This window comes from Papio anubis, chromosome 16 (genome assembly GCF_008728515.1).
Source record: "Papio anubis isolate 15944 chromosome 16, Panubis1.0, whole genome shotgun sequence".
Taxonomy (NCBI): Eukaryota; Metazoa; Chordata; class Mammalia; order Primates; family Cercopithecidae; genus Papio; species Papio anubis.
This window is the reverse complement of record NC_044991.1, coordinates 32,591,723-32,613,448: the sequence shown is the minus strand read 5'-3', so window position 1 is coordinate 32,613,448 and position 21,726 is coordinate 32,591,723. Positions and strand designations below refer to the sequence as shown.

At 49.3% G+C, this 21,726-nt stretch overlaps 1 protein-coding gene across 1 annotated transcript; it reads right to left on the bottom strand.

Annotated features, from left to right (window-relative positions):
- Nucleotides 1-846: 846 nt before the first annotated feature.
- HDHD5 (haloacid dehalogenase like hydrolase domain containing 5) lies at nt 847-21,655 on the bottom strand. Its single transcript, XM_003905188.4, has 8 exons — nt 21,505-21,655; nt 11,716-11,919; nt 10,633-10,745; nt 8,682-8,775; nt 6,743-6,776; nt 4,676-4,850; nt 1,879-2,067; nt 847-1,693 (listed from the first exon to the last, which is right to left on the bottom strand). Exons 1-8 carry the CDS (start codon nt 21,628-21,630, stop codon nt 1,357-1,359), a joined length of 1,272 nt encoding a protein of 423 aa, XP_003905237.2. The 5' UTR covers nt 21,631-21,655; the 3' UTR covers nt 847-1,356.
- Nucleotides 21,656-21,726: the final 71 nt, after the last annotated feature.

Below are 21,726 nucleotides of genomic sequence, written 5' to 3'. Positions count from 1 at the left end.
TGGGTAACAGAGTGAGACTCCATCCCCCAAAAAACAAATAGTCAGGCAGAGAGAGCCAAGAGGGCTTTAAGAATAAGGGAAGGAGGCCAGGCATGGAGGCTAACTCCTGTAATGCCAGCACTTTGGGACACCAAGGCGGGCACATCATTTGAGGCCAAGACTTTTAGACAAGCCTGGTCAACATGGTAAAACCCTGTCTCTACCAAAAATAAAAAATAAAATAAAAAAATTAGCCAGGCGTGGTGGTGTGTGCCTGTAGTACCAGCTACTCAAGAGGCTGAGGTGGGAGAATTGCCTGAACCCAGGAGGTTCATGGGGGCCATGATCGTGCCACTGCACTCCAACCTGGATGACAGAGCAAGACTCCGTCTCTAAAAAATAAAAAAAGAACAAGGGAGGGAGGTATCAGCTGTGTCAAACGCAAACGGCTACTGGAGTAAAATAAGGACGAGAACTGAGTGGGGGATTTGCAGATGCTGAGGCCATGGGTGACACAAATGAAGAAATGAAGTTGGTTACTCCTAGAGGAAGGGATGCAGGAAGCGGCATGTTTTCTAGAATCACTGCAGGAAGAGCTGCTTCCTTTAGAACAATCAGTAACAAGATCCCCCCTTTTCCACTCCAGGGAAGTTGCTAAGTACAGCTAAGTATATGCCAAACTCATTCCTAGACAACCTCAAGCTTCACAGCCCAGAATGGGTATGGGCTTTGGGGGCGGGAGGTAGGAAAGGAGATGTGGGCACCTCGTGGAGCTGAAATGCCACCCATCTCCCAGCCCCTGGGCTGCCCACACCACTCACTCCTTCTCCTTTTCCCACAGGACTTTTAGTGCACTCCAGACAGAGCTTCACAAGAGACAGCATCATGAATATTTATTATAATTATTTTAATTTTAAAAAAAGCCCCAAATCTCTGGGCAATAAACTACAATACAGTAAAAAGTAGCATCTGGTGTTAGACACTCTGCCGACAGGCTGCACGCCTTCAGTGCCGGCAAAGGCTCTGCACAGACGTCCACAGTATTCCACACTGCCTCCCCCTTTTCAGAAGCTCCTACTGAAACGAGAAGGACACTGAGGCACACAGGTGAAGAGAATGGCCTGGGGTTAGACTGCCAGGAGAGGCACAAGGGAACTGTGCCCAGAAAATTCTGACAGTTCCATACAAAATGCTACCCAGCAGGGAAAAAGAGCCACTGTCTTCTTCTAAGTGACCAGTAATGCCACACTCATGGGGCAGCAGGAATGGTGGCAAGGGAACCAAGCCCTGACCTGAGCCCAGTGATCAGGCCACAGCCCAGCCAACGGGACTCGCCCACAGGTCCAGGATCACCCCCTCGCCTCCTCCGCACTGCCCTCACTCCGAGGCCCAGCCCTCCTCGTGGAAGACCAGCTGCACAGCCTCATTCACGTCATTCACCACGTGGGAGGCCTCCATGAGCCCTGGACTGAAGCACAAGTCTCGGTGCCCGTGGAATGGAGGCTGCTCTCCTCCAAGGACGGGCTCCGTGGACTGCGGGTTCCTGGGATTGTAGACGCCTGTGCACACCAGGATGGAGATGCAGCTCTGGCTTGCTGAGGGCTGCTGCTGCCGTGGGCCCCCGGCCCCTAGTTCTGGCGCCCCGTCACGCGTCGCCTTCTGCAGGTACTGGTGGAACAGGTTGGCGCCGTATATGTCAGACGTAGGGTTGTCACTGGCAGGGGCAGCCACACCGGAAAAGGAAAAAGGAGAAAACCCTAACTCAATGTTGCAAAGCAAAGGGAGCAGAGTTTCGGGGCAGAAGAGTGAATGAGATATAGGGAAACGGAGGTAAGACTAGAGAGGGAGGGAGGGAAGGGGACGTCATAAAAGGGATGAAGGAGGAGGAGCAGAGCCTACCCCACAGCATAGAGCTTCCGGATGGGGGCGACCCAGCCCCGCCTCTCTGCCTGTTGTCTGATCAGGTCCTGGGCGTACTGGTAAGTGAGGATGCTGGGTTTGCCCATCAGGCCCTCGTATCTCAGCTCCTTGCCCGTCACTTTCTGGTAAATGGTTTCCAGGCACAGCAGAAAGGTGCCATGTCCAAACCTGCCAGAAACGAGCATGCAGCAGTTCAGTCTTCCTGATCTCCAGGCTCTTCTAGAGAATAGGACTGCCACTGTCTAAGCAGCAACCACACAGACCAGCCTCTTCCCCAGGGTAAGAGCTGACATGTAGCAGACACTGTGCTGGCACTGGAGGCAGCATTTCACATTTCCCTCTCAGAAAAACTCTATGAGATGACACTATTTGTAAAATGAGGAAACCAAGGGACAGCAAGATTAAGTAGTTTGTTTAAGATGGCAGAGCTAGGATTACAACTCAGTCTGACTCCAGAGCTTAAATCCTGCTGCAGAGCTGGGGCAGACTATGGTTGCCCTTCTCCCTTCTTTGCTGGTGTCCATTTTCAGCTGACCATATTGCCACTAGGTGTGAAAAAGACCTTCCCGTGCCTCCCTTCCAGCGAGATGTGGCCATGTGACTAAGCTACAGTCAAGGAAAGCAGAATGCTGGGCTAAGCTTTTAGTAAGCATCCTTATAACTGGGTTGGGGGTTGGCGCGAGCCATGTTTGGATCTCTCAGCACTTTTGGGAGGCCAAGGCAGTGGACACCTGAGTGTCAGGAGTTCACCAGTCTGGTTAACATGGTGAAACCCTGCTCCCTAAAAATGCAAAAAATTAGCTGGGTATGGTGGTTATGCCTGTAGCCAGTCCCAGCTACTTGGGGACTGGAGGCAGGAGAATCACTTGAACTCCAGGAGGTGATGCAGTGGCTGAAGATTGACACGACTCCAGCCTGGGCGAAGAGCACCTGCCTTAAAAAAAAAAAAAAAAAAAAAAAACAACTGGGGGTAGGGTATTCTTCTCTGCCCTCTGCCCTCCCCCAACTCTTCCTGACACCTGAATGCTGATATGATGCTGGCACTTGGGTGCGACCTTGGCTCACTGCAACCTCTACCTCCCGGTTCGGGGCTGCATTCTGCCTCAGCTCTCCCAAATAGCTGGGATTACAGGTGCAACCACCATGCCCCGTTAATTTTTATATTTTATTAAAGACAGTGTTTGCCATGGGCCAGGCTGATATCTTGAACTCCTGACTAGATCCACCACCGCCTCCCAAGTGTTGGTATTACAAGCCGGGAGCCACCACATTTTTTCAGTGTCATTTATGTAAAGAATTCTATTTTTAATTAGAAAAGTTCATCTAAAATCTGGTTTATAAATTGAAATCTGCCCTTGCTTTTCAGTTCACAGCGACATAACCAACCAAGCCCACTGATCTAGTGTCAGCATCCTCCTCTGGGAATAATACTGAGACAAGGCCAAGCTCGAAAGCCACAGACATACACTTTTTTTTTTTTGAGACGGAGTCTAGCTTTGTCACCCAGGCTGGAGTGCAGTGGCACCATCTTGGCTCAGTGCAGTCTGGCCTTCTGTTCATGCCATTCCCCTGCCCCCAGCCTCTGAGCAGTTAACTACAGGCACGACCGGGTTAATTTTTGTATTTTAGTAGAGACGGGTTTCCACCGTTAGCTGTGATGGTCTCACCTCCCACCCTCGCAGGATCTGCCTGCCTCAGCCTCCCAAAGTGCTGGGATTACAGGCGTGAGCCACCGCACCCGGCAGACATACACTTTAAAAGTGACAAGAGCATCCCATACCCCTGTCTCTCTAGGACTACTGAGATGGGCCCTGAGGCAGTACTGGGCCGTGCCCACCCTCTGCTGACGAGCACTGTTGACTGGGGATCAACAGCAGGCTGACTCAAGAGTCTGGCCATGCAGATAACAGCAACCAAACAGTACACAGCAGCTGTCAGCTGGCCTTCAAGTAAGCACCTTGAGGGCCAAAAAAGGGCTGCCTCTATCTGTGCTATCCCCAGAATAAGACAGAACAGATGATACCAACACAGCTGAGCAGGGAGTGTAGGCACCTGCATGCCCCTGAGAAAGCCACTTATCCGCTGGGTCTCAGTTGTCTGGTCTGTGCAACCAACAGAATAATCCTTGGCTGGCATGATGGTGCACGTCTGTAATCCCAGCACTTTTGGAGGCTGAGGCAGGGGGATCACTTGAGGCCAAGAGTTCAAGGCTGCAGTGAGTTATGACTGCACCACTGCACTCCAGCCTGGATAAGAGAGTCAGACCCTATCTCCACACACACACACACACACACACACACAGACACAGAGACACACACACACACACGCACACAAAAAGCAAATGCTTGCTTCCTCCTGCCCTATGTCTTAAGGGTAAAAGGAAACAAGAAAGTGAAAGAACCAATGCTACAGGGTGGAGCCAAGGAAGGAAGGGCAACTGAATGTGCACTGATACAGCACAAAAAGTATCCACAGTTTGGGTCCACAGACACAAAGAGCATGTTCTGTTAAGATTATAGGGACAGGGGTCATGTGTGAAACATCCTCTTAATACATCCTCAGACTGTAATCTGTAGTTTAGGTTTAGTAACGAATACGTGGAGTGATCCTTGAAAGCCCTTCCAAAGGCCAGCTTACTGCAGCAACAACAGGGCCTACCTAAGTAAGGTCCGAGTACCCCGGTGTCAGGATGACGGGTGGGAACTGCCTGCAGGACTGCCCAGGCAGCAGCCAGGAGTGGACTACCAGACCAAGGCTGGGAGCTTTGTGTCCTCACCTGGGCATCTTGGCTTCAGCCATCCACAGGAGATCCATGTTGCTGGCCAGGATGGGGAGGTGGGGGTAGGGGGGTGTCGCCAGGCCAGTCCCAGGGCTCCCATTGCTGAGGAGGACATCCATGATCAGCTGCAGGCTGGTCTCCCAGCGGACCGGCTCCCCTAAGAGGAGCACCCCTTTAAAGAACAGAGGCGCAGGTGAGGGCTGCAGGGCAGGTGGCAGGCCCTCAGGATGCCAGCTAGGGCTACCCGCCCTCAAGCCCTCTACCCATGGTGCACCCAGCTGGGCAGGGCACAGCTCCCCGACAAGCCTAGTAGAGCCCCTTACCCATCCACCCTGGGTGCACAAGGCCCAGGGCCCAGGAAGGAGATTCCTGAGGGCTCCCATTCTGACTTCAGTCCACTGGTGCTTCACAGAAGAGGTTACAAAACAAAAGCAGCATGTCTCAGGCCTACTTCTCCTTGCTGACTGGGGCTCTGCCACCACGCTCTCCCTCACACGACTTAGCAAGGGCTCCTGTTCCCTCAGTCACTTCTCTCTGAGCCCCAGGGACCAGCAGAATCTAACAGCCAGGAGAGGGGGTGTGGAGTGATACAGACTTGAACCCCAACCTGAACTCCACCGATCTTCCTGTATGACTGTGGGCAAGTAACTTCTCTTCTCCAAGCCCCAGTTTCCTCAACTGCAACTACGTAACAGCAACACTACTTATAATGCTGTTGTGAGGATAAAAATGAACTATATCATCAGTAAACAGCCCAGGACTAGACACACAGGAAGCACTAGGCAAAGGACTCTGCTGACACTAAGGTACAGGGCTGGTGAACTGCACCAGACCAGTGATTCTCAATGGGGCAGCACCACCCCTTATGAGGTGCTTTAGAAATCAGGGGCAATTTTAATTGTCACAATGACTAAAACCTAGCAAGTGAAGGTTGTGGGAGGGGGCCAGGGATGCTACACACTCAGGACAATCCTGCGCAATCAAAAACTATCCCACAGTAAAATTAAAATTAATTTTTTAAAAAACCATCCCATGGCTGCGTGTGGTGGCTTGTGTCTGTAATTCCAGGACTTTGGGAGGCCAGGGTGGGAGGACTGCTTGAGCCCAGGAGTTTGAGACTAGCCTAGGCAACATAGTGAGATCCCGTCTCTACAAAACAACGAAAAGAAAAAGGAAAATCTTTCCCATGTCCTAATAACATTTGAATGTCCCACCTGATATCCTGATATCCACATAGGTGAACAACCTTTTCAGAATTACTTGAACAATTCTATTTTACATATCATCACAAAGTATTTTTGTACAGTTTCAATAAACATCGATTTTTCCAAAAATAAACCAGATTGTTCCAAAAATACAACTATCCTGTAAGTCAAGAGAAGACTGTACGTTGCCTTTTGAAAACTCTACCAGGAGTTGTTCCCTGTTTTGGAAAATTACTTGACCAATGGCAATGCTGCCCCTGATTTCTGGGTCACCTGTAAAACACGCCTATCACACCTATGAACACACTAACATCAGCCTGCATTTGTAGCTGTTAACATTCATGGTGATGCTGTTCAGTGCAACCATTTTACTTCTTGGATAAGTACTACATACTGAAATACATTATCTTCTTACTAAAAATGTCTCCTTTTATATCCCCCTATTACAGTTGGGGCTTTATACTGAACTAATTTTTAATATGTGTGTATAGAAGTTATATTACCTATGAATTTCGTTTCAGAATAATAAAGGGGATATTCCAACGTTCTTGCTATAAAAAGGGGAGAACTAGGTTTGAAAGTGGAGAAACACTACAGCAGATCACCTCTAGGTGCCTTTCTACTGCTAAAAGTCTCTAAGCTTACGGTTTTCCTGCAATAGTGAGTGGCACGGGGAAGGAAAGACTAACAACAGTCTCAGAGGTGGTGAGTGGCAGATCCAGACCAGGGCCCGGGTGTCCTGACTCCAAGGCCCCCTTGCTGCTGAACCAGGCTGCAGGCAGTCACACCGAGACAGCCTGAGGGCCAGAGAGGACAGGGAGAAAAGACCTCACAACTCATCAAAGACGACCTCTCTTACCTTCAATGGGGGGGAAGTCATTCCTCGGGAGGGGCTGCAGAGAGATAAATGAGAGGCTATAAACACAAGTCACCGTCCACTCCTGGAGAACCACACCTCCACCTCCGGGGTGCTGGGAGGGGAGACACACTCCACAGACCTCACACTCGTGGCCAAGCCCAAGCCAAGGGAAAGCTGGAGAGGACTGAGGAAGATGCGAGAAAGGCGAAAAGACAACAGCCAGGTGGGGCCACAGAACAGGCAGGACACCACATGTGAAGTCACCAGGAGGAAGGGTGGTCAGATGTCTTTCTCCAGTGGGAGAGGACACAAGACACAGCCAAGTAAGAGTCTAGAATCAGGCAGCTAAGGATGCAGGTGAGCCCGTGGAGATGAAGGTGGCATCGGGGCCTGATGGGCCATTTCTCCTCCTGTCGGTTCTCGAGCAGGTGGTTTCACTCAACCAGCCTCGAGGGTCCATTCCATCCCCAGGCCATGGTAGTCTTGGCTCTGCCACCAACCAACTATGTGACCCAGGACAGGTCACTCCCCTGTGTGAGGCTGCCTCTGAGCTATTCTGAGATCTGTTCCAACTCTGACATTCTGGTTCTCCACAGAACTTGCCCAGGTCAGGGAGAAAGCCCTCACAGGAGAGGAAGTGCTCTGTTCCATCAGAAAGCTCTGGAGGAGGAAGGACTTAAGCTACATCTGCAAATAAAAGTAAGTTATCTGTTTATAACTGCATGTTGTCAAACTGTGAGAATGGTCTGACTCAAGACCTGGGCCATGTGATACGTAGACAGTGCAATGAGGAGAAAGTGAGCCAATGGGCACCTCGAGAGATGGCAGTCATGCTGCAGAGGATCACCAGGGATCAGATGAGACGGTGGACAAAGTCAGTGCTCAAAAATGAGCCCAGCACACAGGGCACCTGGGCAGATGTGCAGACTGGCCAGTGCTTCCTCTGCAAGCAAGCCGCCTCTCCTAAGGGCAGCTCAGTGCCGGGCTTCAGGATTGCTAACTTCACAATGGCCAGCAGCTCTCCTGGGCAGCACTGGGAAGGCCGGCCAGTAAGTCTGGAACTCCTTGTTGGAAGGGATGCTGCAACTCTGAAAGGGGTTCCCAGGTAATGACAAACAATACAGAGAGGACAGGGAGTAAAGCCGTTCACTTCTCTGGGCTATTTTTTTCCTTTTTTTTTTTTTGGAGACAAGGTCTCACTCAGTCGCCAAGGCTGGAGTGCAGTGATCACAGCTCACTGCAGCCTCCAGCGCCTGGGCTCACGCAACCCTCCTTCCTCAGACTCCTGTGTAGCTGGGACTACAGGCATGCGCCACCATATCTGGCTTTTTTTTTTTTTTTTTTGAGACACAGTCTCACTCTGTCACCCAGGCTGGAGTACAACGGCGTGATCTCAGCTCACTGCGACCTCCGCCTCTTGGGTTCAAGTGATTCTCCCGCCTCAGCCTCCCAAGTAGCTGGGATTATAGGCGTCCATCACTGTTCCTGGCTAATTTTTGCATTTTTAGTAGAGATGGGGTTTCGGCATGTTGGCCAGGCTGGTCTGGAACTCCCGACCTCAGGTGATCCACCCGCCTTGGCCTCCCAAAGTGCTGGAATTACAGGCGTGACCCACCATACCTGGCCAATTTTTTAAAAATTTTTTTGTAGAGACGGGGTCTCACTATGTTGCCCAGGCTGGTCTTGAACTCCGGGGCTCAAACAGTCCTCCCAAAGCGTTGAGATTACAGGTATAAGCCACCACAACCAGCCTCTGGGCCATTCTCATAAATTCAGGGAACAAAATCCTTAGCCAGATGTGCCTCCAAAGAGACAATGGACATGCAGAAGAATGGACAAATCACAGCTCTGCAGAAGGGCTTGCAAGGTCAGCGACACAGCCAATGCAGGGCACGGGAGGAGTAAAGGATGACACAGCCCAACCCGTGCTCCTTATTACCGTGGTCTTCAGCCGCCGCTCCAGGTCCACCATGTCAAGCAGAGGGAAGGCCATCCGCAACTCATCCATGGTAACAACATTTCGGAAGCCCAGCCTGGAGCAAGCTCAGGAAGTAATGCTGGACAGTTCTTGGGGAAGAAGCCTTTCTGAATGCATCAAATCACAAGTGAAGGGAACACAACCCACTCCTGATCAAGCCAGGCAGGAGGGCACCAAGCAGAGCTCAGCAAGGATGGCACAAATCCTGCAGGTGCTGGCAGGCAGGCTATAACTGCACAGCCAGAGTAGAGAGGGCAGCTCCTGGCTAACCCACCAGCAGTCACCAGGCACATGCCAGCTACCAGGTCCTACACTGGGCACAGCCCACAGGGCCAAGGCACGTAAGAATCTCTGTCCCCAGCTGGGTGCCGTGGCTCGTGCCTGAAATCCCAGCACTTTGGGAGGCTGAGGCAGCAGGATGGCTTCAGGCCACGAGTTCCAGGCCAGCCTGGGCAACGTAGTGAGACCTTGTCTCTACAAATAAAGTCAGTTAGGTATGGTGGTACCCACCTGTAGTCTACTCAGGAGGCTACTCAGGAGGCTGGGGCAGGAGGATCACTTGAGCCCAGGAGGTCAAGGCTATAGTGAGCTATGATTGCACCACTGCACTCCAACCTGGGCAACAGAGTGAGACCCTGTCTCAAAAAAAAAAAAAGGTTCTGTCCCCAAGGAGCCGAGCACATTCAGAGCCCATTAAAACCAGCGTTCTAAGAACAGTGCTGCCAGTCAGTGCTGAGCTCAGAAGAGACTCTTCAGTGGGCTGGGGAGTCCAGAGGAGTCATGGAGAAGTAGGGCTGGAGCTAAAATCTTAAAGGATGAACCCAAATCAGCAAGGAAGAGGAGGCCTTGGGGAGGGACAAGCCAGCTTCAGCTGCCTCCATCTTCCTGTCCTCAATTCCAACTTGCAATCTTAACTGGACATGGTTTCAGATTACTTTCAAAATGAATTTCCCCCAAATCCTGATTCTATCAGATTGCCCCATCAGTAATAAAGCCTGCTCTGCCCTCCATTGCCCTGAGAAGTTGGTCAGACTCCTCAAGTTTACTTCCAAGGTTCCCGACACCCTGGCACCACCCACCCTTCCTGTTCTTTCATTCCTCTCCCTATCCCATTCCCAACCTCCTACTTCCCCTGCCTAAGAAAGCTTAGCCATCTCCCGGGGCTCCACTGTACCCCTCCAAGAAGCCACAGGCAACTCCTGCCCCAGGGATACTCCAACCCCTCCCCTCAACGCCTGTGGCGCAGCTCCTGTGAGCTTACAGGACTTCCATCATACACCATCGTAAACGCTCCTTTATTGCGCACGGGGTTATTCTTGCCTCCTCAAGCACAAGCCCTTGATTTACTCGTAAGCCCCACGTCCTCATCCCAGTCCTCATCCCATTCAGAGTGTGCGGCAGATCACTGGTACACAGGACGTGCTCAGCACAACTCAGTTGCTTGAAACAGGGGCCAGGTATTATTCCGCAGGCTCCCAGAGACAAGCTCCTCATAGCTGCTTCACTACCACTGGCTAATAAACTGACTGGGCACCCCAAGGAAGAGGCTAGAGCAGGGGTTCCCAAACCTAGTTACAGAACCACTAACAGAGGTGTTTTGCTTTTTTAAAAAATACAGATTCCTGAGTTTTACCCTAGACCTAGTGAATTAAGGCTCCAGCGCAGATAACCTGGAATCTGTATTTTAAGCCCCCCGGAGGATTCTGATGCAGGGGTATGAGGACTGGCTTCTAGAAACCACCAGACATGAGGACTGACCACAATCGGGAGCTTTCCTCCCTCCCCTGAGCCCACAACATCGCCTGTGTACTCCAGCACCCAGCACTCCTCACTACAGTCCCCACTCAGCTAAGGGAGGAAACGCCCCAGCCCTGCCCCTTCCCTTCAGCCAGAGTTAAGACCAAAAGGATACCCCTGGGCATTTTCCACCACGGGCCCCTGCCCAGACACCAGCATCCGCTTCTCATGGTACTCTGAGAAGAGCTTCATGGGGCTGTGAGAGAGGATAACTTGGTCTGCATCCACCTGTAGGGACAGCCAAGACAGGGGAGGGCAGAGGAAGACAGAACTGTTGAGGGAAATAACGAGACAGGTGGCAGGTCCTTTAGCCTGCTCAGAAAAAGAAAGGTGAGCAAAGCCCTTTCTAGCACCCAGCAGCACTTCTAAAAGGCACCCAAACAGATGTGAGAAGAACCTGTCTCATTTGGTTCTTGCCACACAAAACAAGAGACCAGAAATGCCACAGATGTGGGTTCTGACCACTCGCCACCGCCATCCCGTCAGGTTCAGTTTGGATTTCCCAAGCCCCCATTTGGAAGCCACAGGGTTCATGTGTGCTCCCTGTCACTGTCACAGAAATTGGTCTTTTACTTTCTATTTTCAGTTCTGCTAAGACTTAGCTGCTTAACATTTATACTAACTCTAACAATGCAGCCTTTAGTTGGAAGGTTTTTGGAATTCTCTCTGGAAATCACAGCAAGGAATCAATTTTATTCCATCACACTTTACATGCAACTTTGAGCAGCATCATCTAATACACCAGCCATTTTATTTACTCTCTTGGCTCCAAAGGACTCTTTCCAAAAGCTGAATTCACCCTCAACAAACAAGAATGCATCAAAGTTGGGATATGGTGCAGGGCTGCAGGTGGCTGAAGAGGACAGCACTCCTTCAGGTGTACACATCACACTCAGGAAAGCCAAGGTGTGACTTCAGAGCTGCACCTGCTATTCCCGCTATGCAGAGTTCCAGACATGTGTGTGACCTTTGCTTTCCAGGGACTCACACCCCCAATACCCAGAAGAAAAGAAACAGATACAAGGACATAAACTACAACTACCAAATACACAGGCAGGATTTCTGTGTTCAGCTGTGGCCATGACCTAGGACCAGGTGATTCCATATCCCAACCCAAGGGAAAGGGACTTGGAGCTGGGGCGGGGGGTCCACTAAGAACCAGGTCCGTGGGCTTCCATGCCTCTGGCTGCCTTCTCACCTCGCACCCCAGCAGGGCTGACAGCTCCTGGGCTTTGCTGTGTTGTAAGCTGTTCCCAGCATTTGTGACAAAAACCACGGGCACCCGCAGCTGCCCCTGGGAGTTCATCAGCCTTCGGAAGGCTTCCAGAGCAGCAGGGATCACTCTGTGGCCCCGCACAAGCACTCCATCGATGTCCAACAGGAACCCAAAGGTGGGCGGGCTCTGCAGAGATGGTAAGATAATTACCAGTATGTGAGTCAAGAGGTAGGAAGAGAACAAGGAAACAACCCTTACAAAGAGAGGCTCAACACCATCCTCGGGTCACTCATGTCCCTTGAAAACCTGTCAGAAAGAACAAAAAAATGAAGACGGGATTCTGATAGGGTAATTTTTAAATTAGAACATAGAGAAATCCAAAGAAAATATAATCCCAACACTTATTTTTAATCATTTGTTTTTACAGACAGAGTCTTCCTGTCGCCCAGACTGGAGTACAGTGGTGTGATCATGGCTCACTGCAGCCTTGACCCACCAGGCTCAAGGGATCCTCCCGCCTCAGCTTCCCAAAGTGCTAGGATTATTAGGTGTGAGCCACCGAGTCCGGCCTAACCCCAACACTTTAAAACAACCAATTAATAGTTTCCCTTTTATCTATTCTTACATTTGTCTTGTAGCTACAACTGTACTATATGCAATTTTGCATCATCTCGTTCTTTTTTGCTTGACATATCATAAATATTTTTATGGATTACAATAGCCTTTATAACCATCTTTTAAGAGTTTATTATAGCAAAAAGTTGGTTGGGCGCAGTGGCTCAGGCCTGTAGTCCCAGCACTTTGGGAGGCCGAGACAGGTGCATCACGAGGTCAGGAAATTGAGACCATTCTGGCTAACATGGTGAAACCCCGTCTCTACTAAAAAATACAAAAAACTAGCCGGGCGAGGTGGCGGGCGCCTGTAGTCCCAGCTACTCTGGAGGCTGAGGCAGGAGAATGGCGTAAACCCGGGAGGCGGAGCTTGCAGTGAGCTGAGATCCGGCCACTGCACTCCAGCCTGGGCGACAGAGCCAGACTCCGTCTCAAAAAAAAAAAAAAAAAAAAAGATTTTATTATAGCAAAAAGTTAAAAAAAATATAACCTCAATCACTACAGACAATATAAAAATGTTTCAGAAGTTTCTTGTCTCCAACTTACTTAGTCCTATTCCTGTCTTGCCTAATTTCCAGAAGGCTTAAATCCATAGTATATATAACTTTCTAATCTTAACACACACATAGAATCATGTTGACTTTGTTTTCCATCTTACTTTTTTAGTTGGTATCTCTTGGCTATCTTTTTTTTTTGAGACAGAGTCGTGCTCTGTCGCCGAGGCTGGAGAGCAGCAGTGCGATCTCAGCTCACCACAACCTCTGCCTCCCACGTTCAAGTGATTCTTCTGCCTCAGTCTCCCAAATAGCTGGGATTACAGGTGCACCCCACCGTGCTCAGCTAATATTTGTATTTTTAGTGGAGACGAGGTTACGCCATGTTGACCATGCTGGTCTCGAACTCCTGACCTTAGGTGATCCACCCACCTTGGCCTCTCAAAGTGCTGGGATTACAGGCGTGAGCCACTGCACCCCGCCCTACCATTCCATATTAATTATGCATAGCTCTATTTCCTAAACATCATTTCTGGCTACATACTATTCTGAGTGAATGATTCACTAATATTGTTCTCTGTATTTTGGAGTTTTCCACAATTTTGCTATGAAAAATAATGCTACAAGGAATCTCTTCAGGAATACTGATTTTTTTTTCCCACATTATGGGTATTTCCTTGAGCTAGATTCTTAAAAATAGGAGTAATAAATCAGAGAGAGCAAATGTAATTACGCAAACACCTGCTGACAAACTGCTGTTCAAAAACATGTCCACTGGCAACGTACTTTACCCTTACAGTATTGATTTTCACAACTGTTTGTTAATTATCAAACTTTTTGATAATTTAAAGGTAAAAAATTATCTCTTCTTGATCTGCATTTCCTGGATTTATAAAGTTGAATGCTGTTTTTAAAAATCATTCCATTTCTCGTTTTATAAGCTGCCTGTTAACATACAAGATATTCTTCAATCGTCAAAACAAATCTAACCTAACTTGTTTGCTATTCTTCTTTTGTTGGTGCCAACCAGGTCAAGTCATTCTTATTGACACACCTACTCTATGCACAGAGCTCCCTTTATAAAGAGCAACCAGAAACAGAAATGGTGCTCCAGGCCAGGTGTGGTGGCTCACACCTGTAATCCCAGCACTTTGGGAGGCTCAAGAGGGTAGATCACCTGAGATCAGGAGTTCAAGACCAGTCTGGCCAACATGGTGAAACCCCGCCTCTACTAAAAATACAAAAATTAGCCAGGCGTGGTGTTGGGCGCCTGTCATCCCAGCTACTCGGGAGGCTGAGGCAGGAGAATCACTTGAACCTGGGAGGCGGAGGTTGCAGTGAGCCGAGATCGTGCCACTGCACTCTAGCCTGCGCAACAAAGCTAGACTCTGTTAAAAAAAAAAAAAAAGAAAGAAAAGAAAAGAAAGAAAGAAAGAAAGGAAAAGAAATAGCGCTCCAGTTCCTAGTTTCTTAGCTAGGGTGACAGAGCAAGCAACCAGCCTAGAAAGCAAACTCTAAAACAGCAGCATTTTTGCAAGTGCAAATCAATTCTAGGTAAGTTCTAAATAAATAAATAGAATTAAACAAAGGCAGTTTCTTCAAGAGAATTTTGTGCCAGGCAATGAAAGTGTTAAATATATCCTGTAACAAAACTCTTTGCACCCCCCGGTCACCCCCAGACTAGATGAGTGGTTCCTGCCTGCCTACATGGTTCAATGAGAAGACAATTAGACAAGCAGCCCCAGGACAGTCTACAGGGAGCCTTGCACTAAGAGATGAGCCCACACCAGGGGCACCTGACCCACAGGGGTGGGGAAGATTGGCCATCACAGGTCTCCTAGGCCAATTTAAGGAGTTTGAAAATGGAAAGTGGTATCATGAGACCCGAACTATAGAAAAAAAAATTGGCTGCAGAGAAAAGACCACATTGGATAGACTGAAAGGAGTTAACTCAAAGAAGACCAGGTGGGACCAAACGCAATCCAAGACAGAGAAGATGGAGGTTTCACCTGGGAGAGCAGGATAAGAATGGAGATCAGGGGGCATTATCAGAGACAGAACAGTCATGACTTGGTAACCATCCAGATACAGGGGTGGAGGGAAGAGGGAGCCACACGGACTCCCATGCTTTTTTAATTTGGTCTGGGAACCCAGGAGGATGGATGCTGGTATGAGTCACTGAACCCAAGGGCACAGTAGGAGCAGGCAGTGAGAGGTCATTGGAGGATACAAAGTTAAGTCCCACTTTGGACCAGGAGACAGGCAAGTGGAGACATCAGCACTGGACAGGTCTTGGAGATGAAAAATGTGGAAGGTCTGTCCTCTCAGAGAACCAGGAAGAACAATACCACTTAATAAGGGACCACACAAGACCTGCCAGCAAAAGACAGTGCAAGGAGGAAAACCAAGAGCATGTGGGGTCAAGGAAGCTGAGGGATTCCTCTGGGTCCAGTAAAATAGGGACTGGAGTGGCTGTAATGATCCCATCTCCCTTCCACTGAACAGGCAAGACCCCCGGGAGAGGCAGTCTTCCAGCTCCTCCATGCTAGCCTGTACACCAGTCCTCCAAGCTCGGACACTGACAGCTACAGAGCCAAGCAGGAGGGGGGCAGGGACCCTGGAAAAACAGGAGAAAGCACCTCGAGCCAACAAGATATCACACCTGAACACCAAAAAATAGCTGCCAAGAGAAAAGGGACCAAGCCCCACATGCCACACAGGAAATGCCTGGACAAATGGTGCCTCTAACCCTTGGCTTCACAGGATTATGCTGTTGCACCCAGACCTGTCACTGTCCCAAGCACTCAGCCAGACATGTAACAAAGGCATTTTTATGTATTCTTTTTGGCAGCCCTTTGGGGAAGTGTCAGCATCTCCAAATGGCCTTGCCTAGCAAAATGTGCCTGGTTTATTATACAAGGTGTTCAATATACAGGCACTAAATTACCTGACTGGACAAATAAGACACCAACCTCAGAGAGAACTTAGCAAGGGTCACCCAATTCACAAGTGCTGGATTCAGGATTCAGCCTCAAATTCAGCTGGCAACTCAGCAGCACCTCAGAGAAAACAGGGGACCCCAGGACTGCTTCCCCCACCTCCTGCTAGCCCCCCTCTGTGAGCTCCATTTCTTCTCTCTCGTCAACATACTCATGTACCCTCAAGGATCCCTGGAGTCCCTCCGTATTCCCCAAGAAATCTCACTAGAATGGGGGTCCTAACCTAGGCCCACAAATAGATTTCATAAAGCCTCTTTAACGTTACATGCATTCTTTCTGGCAAAAGTAACCACAGCACTTTTCGGATTTCATTTTCCTATTCTTCTCAAGGAGAATCACTGCCTGGGCTTAAAGGGAGGAGTGGATGTGATTTGCCCTTTACCCCCATACCTGGCACAGTGCTTAGACTCACAGGTGCTTGACAAAGGCTGACTGGATGCTGAATGACCCAAAGGATAAACGGTTAGGGAGAAATGAGCACTTCCTGACCACCCTATCCCTTTCTGAAAGAAAAGAGTGGCCCTTAGAAAGTAAGTCCCTGGAGGTAAGGACTGGGCAATTCCAACACTTTTTTGAGGTGTGATCTTGGCTTACTGCAACCTCCGCCACCCGGGCTCAAGCGATCCTCCCACCTCAGCCTCCCAAGTAGCTGGACTATAGGTGCGCACCACCACACCCGTCTAATTTTTGTATTTGGCAGAGATGCAGTTTCGTCATATTGGTCTGGTCTCAAAGCTGGTCTCGAACTCCTGGACTCAAGTGATCTGCTGCCTTGGCCTCCCAAAGTGCTGGGATTACAGGCATGAGCCACCGTGCCCGGCCAACACTTTTTTTAAGAAACAGCCTTGCTCCGTCACCCAGGCTGTAGTGCAGTGACACAATCGAGGCTCACTGCAGCCTCAACCTCCTGGGCTCAAGGGATCCTCCCACCTCGGCCTTCCAAAGTGTTGGCACTACAGGCTTGAGCCATCATGCCCAGCTCTAACATCTCTTTTTTGTACCGTTATGAACAGAGCATACTGTTCTGAAAATTTAAACTTAAAACTCATTTGCTCAAAATCTGGAGACAATCAGATAAATTTTAATAAGGCCTACATTTTATCTCAATTTTTTTGGTTTAAAAAAAAAAAGGCGCCAGGCGCCGTGGCTCACGCCTGTAATCCCAGCACTTTGGGAGGCTGAGGCGGGCAGATCACCTGAGGTTGGGAGTTTGAGATGAACCTGACCAACACGGAGAAACCTTGTCTCTATTAAAAATACAAAATTAGCTGGGTGTGGTGGCACATGCCTGTAATCCCAGCTACTTGGAAGGCTGAGGCAGGAGAATTGCTTGAACTCAGGAGGTGGAGGTTGCAGTGAGCCAAGATCACGCCATGGCACTCCAGCCTGGGCAACAAGAGGTAAACTCCATCTCAAAAAATAAATAAATAAAAATAAAAAATAAATTTAAAAAATTTTAAAGGCCTAGATTTTAAGTGATATTAAGGAATTACTAATGTTTTTAGGTATGATATTGGCATTGTGGTTATGTTCAGAATGTCCTTATTTTCTTCTTTTTTTTTTTTTTTTTTTTGTAGAGGCAGGGTCTCCCTATATTGCTTGGGCTGGTCTGGAACTCCTGGGCTGAAGTAATCCTTCCAACTCCCAAAATGCTGGGATTACAGGTGTGATCCATGGCACCCAGCCAGAATGTCCTTATTTTCTTAGAGGTACACACAGAAGAATTTAGGGTTGAAATAACAAGAAATCAGAGATTTACTTTAAAATCTCAGAGCCACAAAAAAAGGAGGAGGGAGATAAGCAAAGCAGGTGTGGAAAAACATTAATCAATCTGGGAGATGGGCACAGGGGTTCATATTATTCCAATTTTTGAATTTCTGAAAACTTACATAGTTTAAAAAAAAAAAAAAAGCTCATTTGTACAATGGCTGCAAAATTTACCATACATAGTTTTAATGGTCATTGCGTAAAGTCGTAAGATTTGCCTTTTTTTTTTTTGAGGAGTCTCACTCTGTCACCCAGGCTGGAGTGCAGTGGTGCAATCTCGACTCACTACAACCTCCGCCTCCTGCGTTCAAGCAATTCTCCTGCCTCAGCCTCCCAAGTAGCTGGGACTACTGGCACGCACCAACACACCTGGCTTATTTCTTATATTTTTAGTAGAGACGGGGTTTCACCATATTGGCCAGGCTGGTCTCAAACTCCTGACCTCATGATCCGCTCATCTTGGCCTCCCAAAGTGCTGGGATTACAGGCATGACCCACCACGCCTGGCCCAAGATTTGCCTTCTTAAAAATAAGAATCCATAGCCCCTGTAATTAGAACAGCAAAGTTTTCAGGAAAACTGAGCAATATCCATAAGGCTCCCTCATCCATCACTACAAACCCCTCCCCAACCTTCAGGATGTACACAGAGAACCAGGCACCCAGTACCATAAAAAGTGAAGGTGTACATCAGTTATAACAAATGTACCACACTAATGCAAGATGGTAATACAGTCACGCACCACAACGATGTTTCAGTCAATGACACACTGCATATACAATGGTCCCTTAAGATTATAAGGGAACAGGAACTCATAGCTGAAGAAGAGGCAAGAGAAAAGGTAGCTGCAGAAAGAAAAGAACATTCAAGAAAATTCACAGTGAAGGGTTCAGCAGAAGCTTTTACAGACCTCAAGTTCCTTAAAAAGTCTGAAACATGAACTCCAACACCAAAAGGTTTTCATTACTAGAGAAGAATGTTTATGGTACATTATCCGCTTACAAGCAAACCTATGACAAAAAAAGAAACCAAGCAAACCACAATGGACATATTTCTGGTAAGAGTGACACCTCAAGAGCCTCAGAGAGGTCCTGCAGAAGATATACAGAAGACAGCACTGTTAACACAGATGACAGTCCCATGCATATGACTGCCCTAAAGACCTTCCAATGGGACATGGTGTGAAGGCGGAAGACAATGATATGGATTACCTGACCTGACCTTGTGTAGGCCTGGGCTAGTATATGTTTGTGTCTTCACTTAAAAGTTCAAAAAAAATTTTTTTAAGGCAGGGCACGGTGGCTCACGCCTGTAATCCCAGCACTCTGGGAGGCCAAGGCCGGCGGATCACGAGGTCAGGAGTTCGAGACCAGTCTGGCCAACACATGAAACACCATCTCTACTAAAAATACAAAATATTAGCCAGGCGTGGGGGCAGGCGCCTGTACTCCCAGCTACTCCGGAAGCTGAGGCCGGAGAATGGCGTAAACCCAGGAGGTACAGCTTGCAGTGAGCTGAGACCACACCACTGCACTCCAGCCTGGGTGACAGAGCGAGCGAGACTCCATCTCAAAAAAAAAAAAAAGAAAATAAAAGAAAAAAGCTGGCCGGGCGCAGTGGCTCATGCTTGTAATCCCAACACTTTGGGAGACCAAGGCAGGCGGATCATGAGGTCAGGAGTTCGAGACCAGCCTGGCCAATATGGGGAAGCCCCGTCTCCACTAAAAATACAAAAATTAGCTGGGCGTGGTGGCGGGCGTCTGTAATCCCACCTACTTGGGAGGCTGAGGAAGGTGAATTGCTTGAACCCGTGAGGCAGAGGTTGCAGTGAGGCGAGATGGCGCCACTGCACTCCAGCCTGGGCGACAGAGCTAGACACCGAAAAAAAAAAAAAAAAAAAGAAAGAAAAAAGCTATGGAACAATGATATAAATGAAGCTATTTAGTACAGCTGTACAATGTGTTGTGTTTTAAGCTAAGTGCTATTACAAAAAAGTAAAAAGTTTTAAAAATTAAAAACTTGGTAAAGCAAAAAAAGTTACACTAAGTTAAGATTAATTTTCTTTTTTTTTTTTTGGATAGAGTCTTGCTCTGTTGCCCAGGCTGGAGTGCAGTGGCCCAATCCCCACTCACTGCAACTTCCCTCCCAGGTTCAAGGGATTCTCCTGCTTCAGCCTCCTGAGTAGCTGGGATTACAAGTAATAGATCCATTACATAGATGGGGAAACGGAAGCTTGAAAAGCTAAGTAACTTGCCTTAAGTGAAGCTGCTAACAGACTGCACAGGATTCAATTCTAAAGCTCGTGCTCAAACTCTATGCTATGCTGCATTCTTCTTTTTCTACTCTACCGAAGAGTCACTTGGAAACATCTCCGGACTCTGCGGAGATGCTAGAGCCAATATAATAGTTACAAATGAGGGCAATATTTCCTTATATTTATATCCTCACAGTTTGTAAGTCCTTTTATCAACATATTCTCATTTCATACTTCCATCTTGGTCACTTGTAGCTCTGTGACACTGGCCAAGTCACTCAGCTGCTTTGAACCTCAGCTGCTCCATATGTAAAAATCATAAAGACAACACAGCTGTTAAGAGCTTAGACTCTGGCACCAGACTACCTGAGTTCCAGATTCTGTCACTTACCAGCTGTGTGCCCTTGGGTAAGCTGCTTAACCTCTCTGTGCCTCTGCTCCCTCTATAAAATGGGAAGACTAATAATCGTACTTTCCTCGGAGTTGTTACAAAGATTATACGAATAACTGTGAAGAACCTGGCATAAAGTAAGCACTATGCGTTTTTTTTTAATGTAAGTAGTTTGGCCGGGCGCAGTGGCTCACGCCTGCAATCTCACCACTCTGGGAAGCCAAGATGGGCGGATCATCTGAGGTCAAGTTTGAGACCAGCCTGGCCAACATGGTGAAACCCTGTCTCTACTAAAAATACAAAAATTAGCCAGGTGTGGTGGCGCGCACCTGTAATCCCTGCTACGCAGGAGGCTGAGGTAGAAGAATCGCTTAAACCTGGGAGGCGGAGGTTGCAGTGAGCAGATATTGAGCCACTTGCGCCACTGCACTCCAGCCTGGTGACAGAGTGAGACGCTGTCTAAAAAAACAAAAAACAAACAAACAAAAACAAGCAAGGATTACTGTGAAATCAGTATGTTAACGTAAAATATTACTTGTGGGTTTAGAAGACAAAGTGGTTCCTTTTACAGGAAAAGGCAAAACGGCCCAAGGGAGCGTGAGAGCCGTGGATCTGACCAATCAGGTTTAATGTCCCGGCACAGCCGTCTCCCGCTGTGGCTTCCTCACCACACAAGGTCACACCTCCTCCGAAGCGTCGGGGAGGCTCACACATCACTATCGTGCCGGACACACAGCAGGCGCCGGCTCCAGCCCTCCTGCTCCCGCCCGCGGAGCCTCTAGCGCTCAGCCAAGGTCACCGCGAGCTGAACTGATCCCAAGGCCCGCACCAAACCCACACGCACTTGGGGGCGGCGCACCCGCAGGCGCGGCTCCCGGCGCGGGGCCCCGTCTCCTCCATATGCAGATGAAAAACACGGCCCAAACGACCTCATGGTGGAAATCAGAAAACGCACACGGAAAACAGGGACGCGGACACCTCCGGGAAGCGCAGGGGCTGACGAGCAGCCTGGCCGAGGCCGTCCTGACCAGCGCTCTCCCGCGGGAGTAGCGTTTCCGAGGCCGCGGGCGAGTCAGGGGGAGGGAGGGCACATCGGGCCCTCGGCAAGAGCTAGACGCACTCGGGCTCGACGACTGTCCAGGCAGTTTCCAGGAGGCGGGGATGCCAGCCCGGCCGTCCCTCCTTCCCCGCGGCTCCCTGCCCCGCCTCCGGCCCTGAGTGGCGACTGGCTCGGCCGGAATCCGGACGTCCTCACCTGAGCTGGGCCCACAGCATAGCTCCTGCGGGAGGGGCGGCCCAGGAGCCCCGCAGCCGCGCGCGCCGCCCGCCAGCAAAGCCAGCGCGCTGCGCCGAGCGAAGCCACACAGCCCCACGCAGCCATCCGGCCGTCGCCGCGCGCACGTGCACAACGTACCGCCCGCCCGCGAGTCCGCCCGCCGCGCAGCCAATCAGCGGTCGGCGCGCGCGGCATCACGGG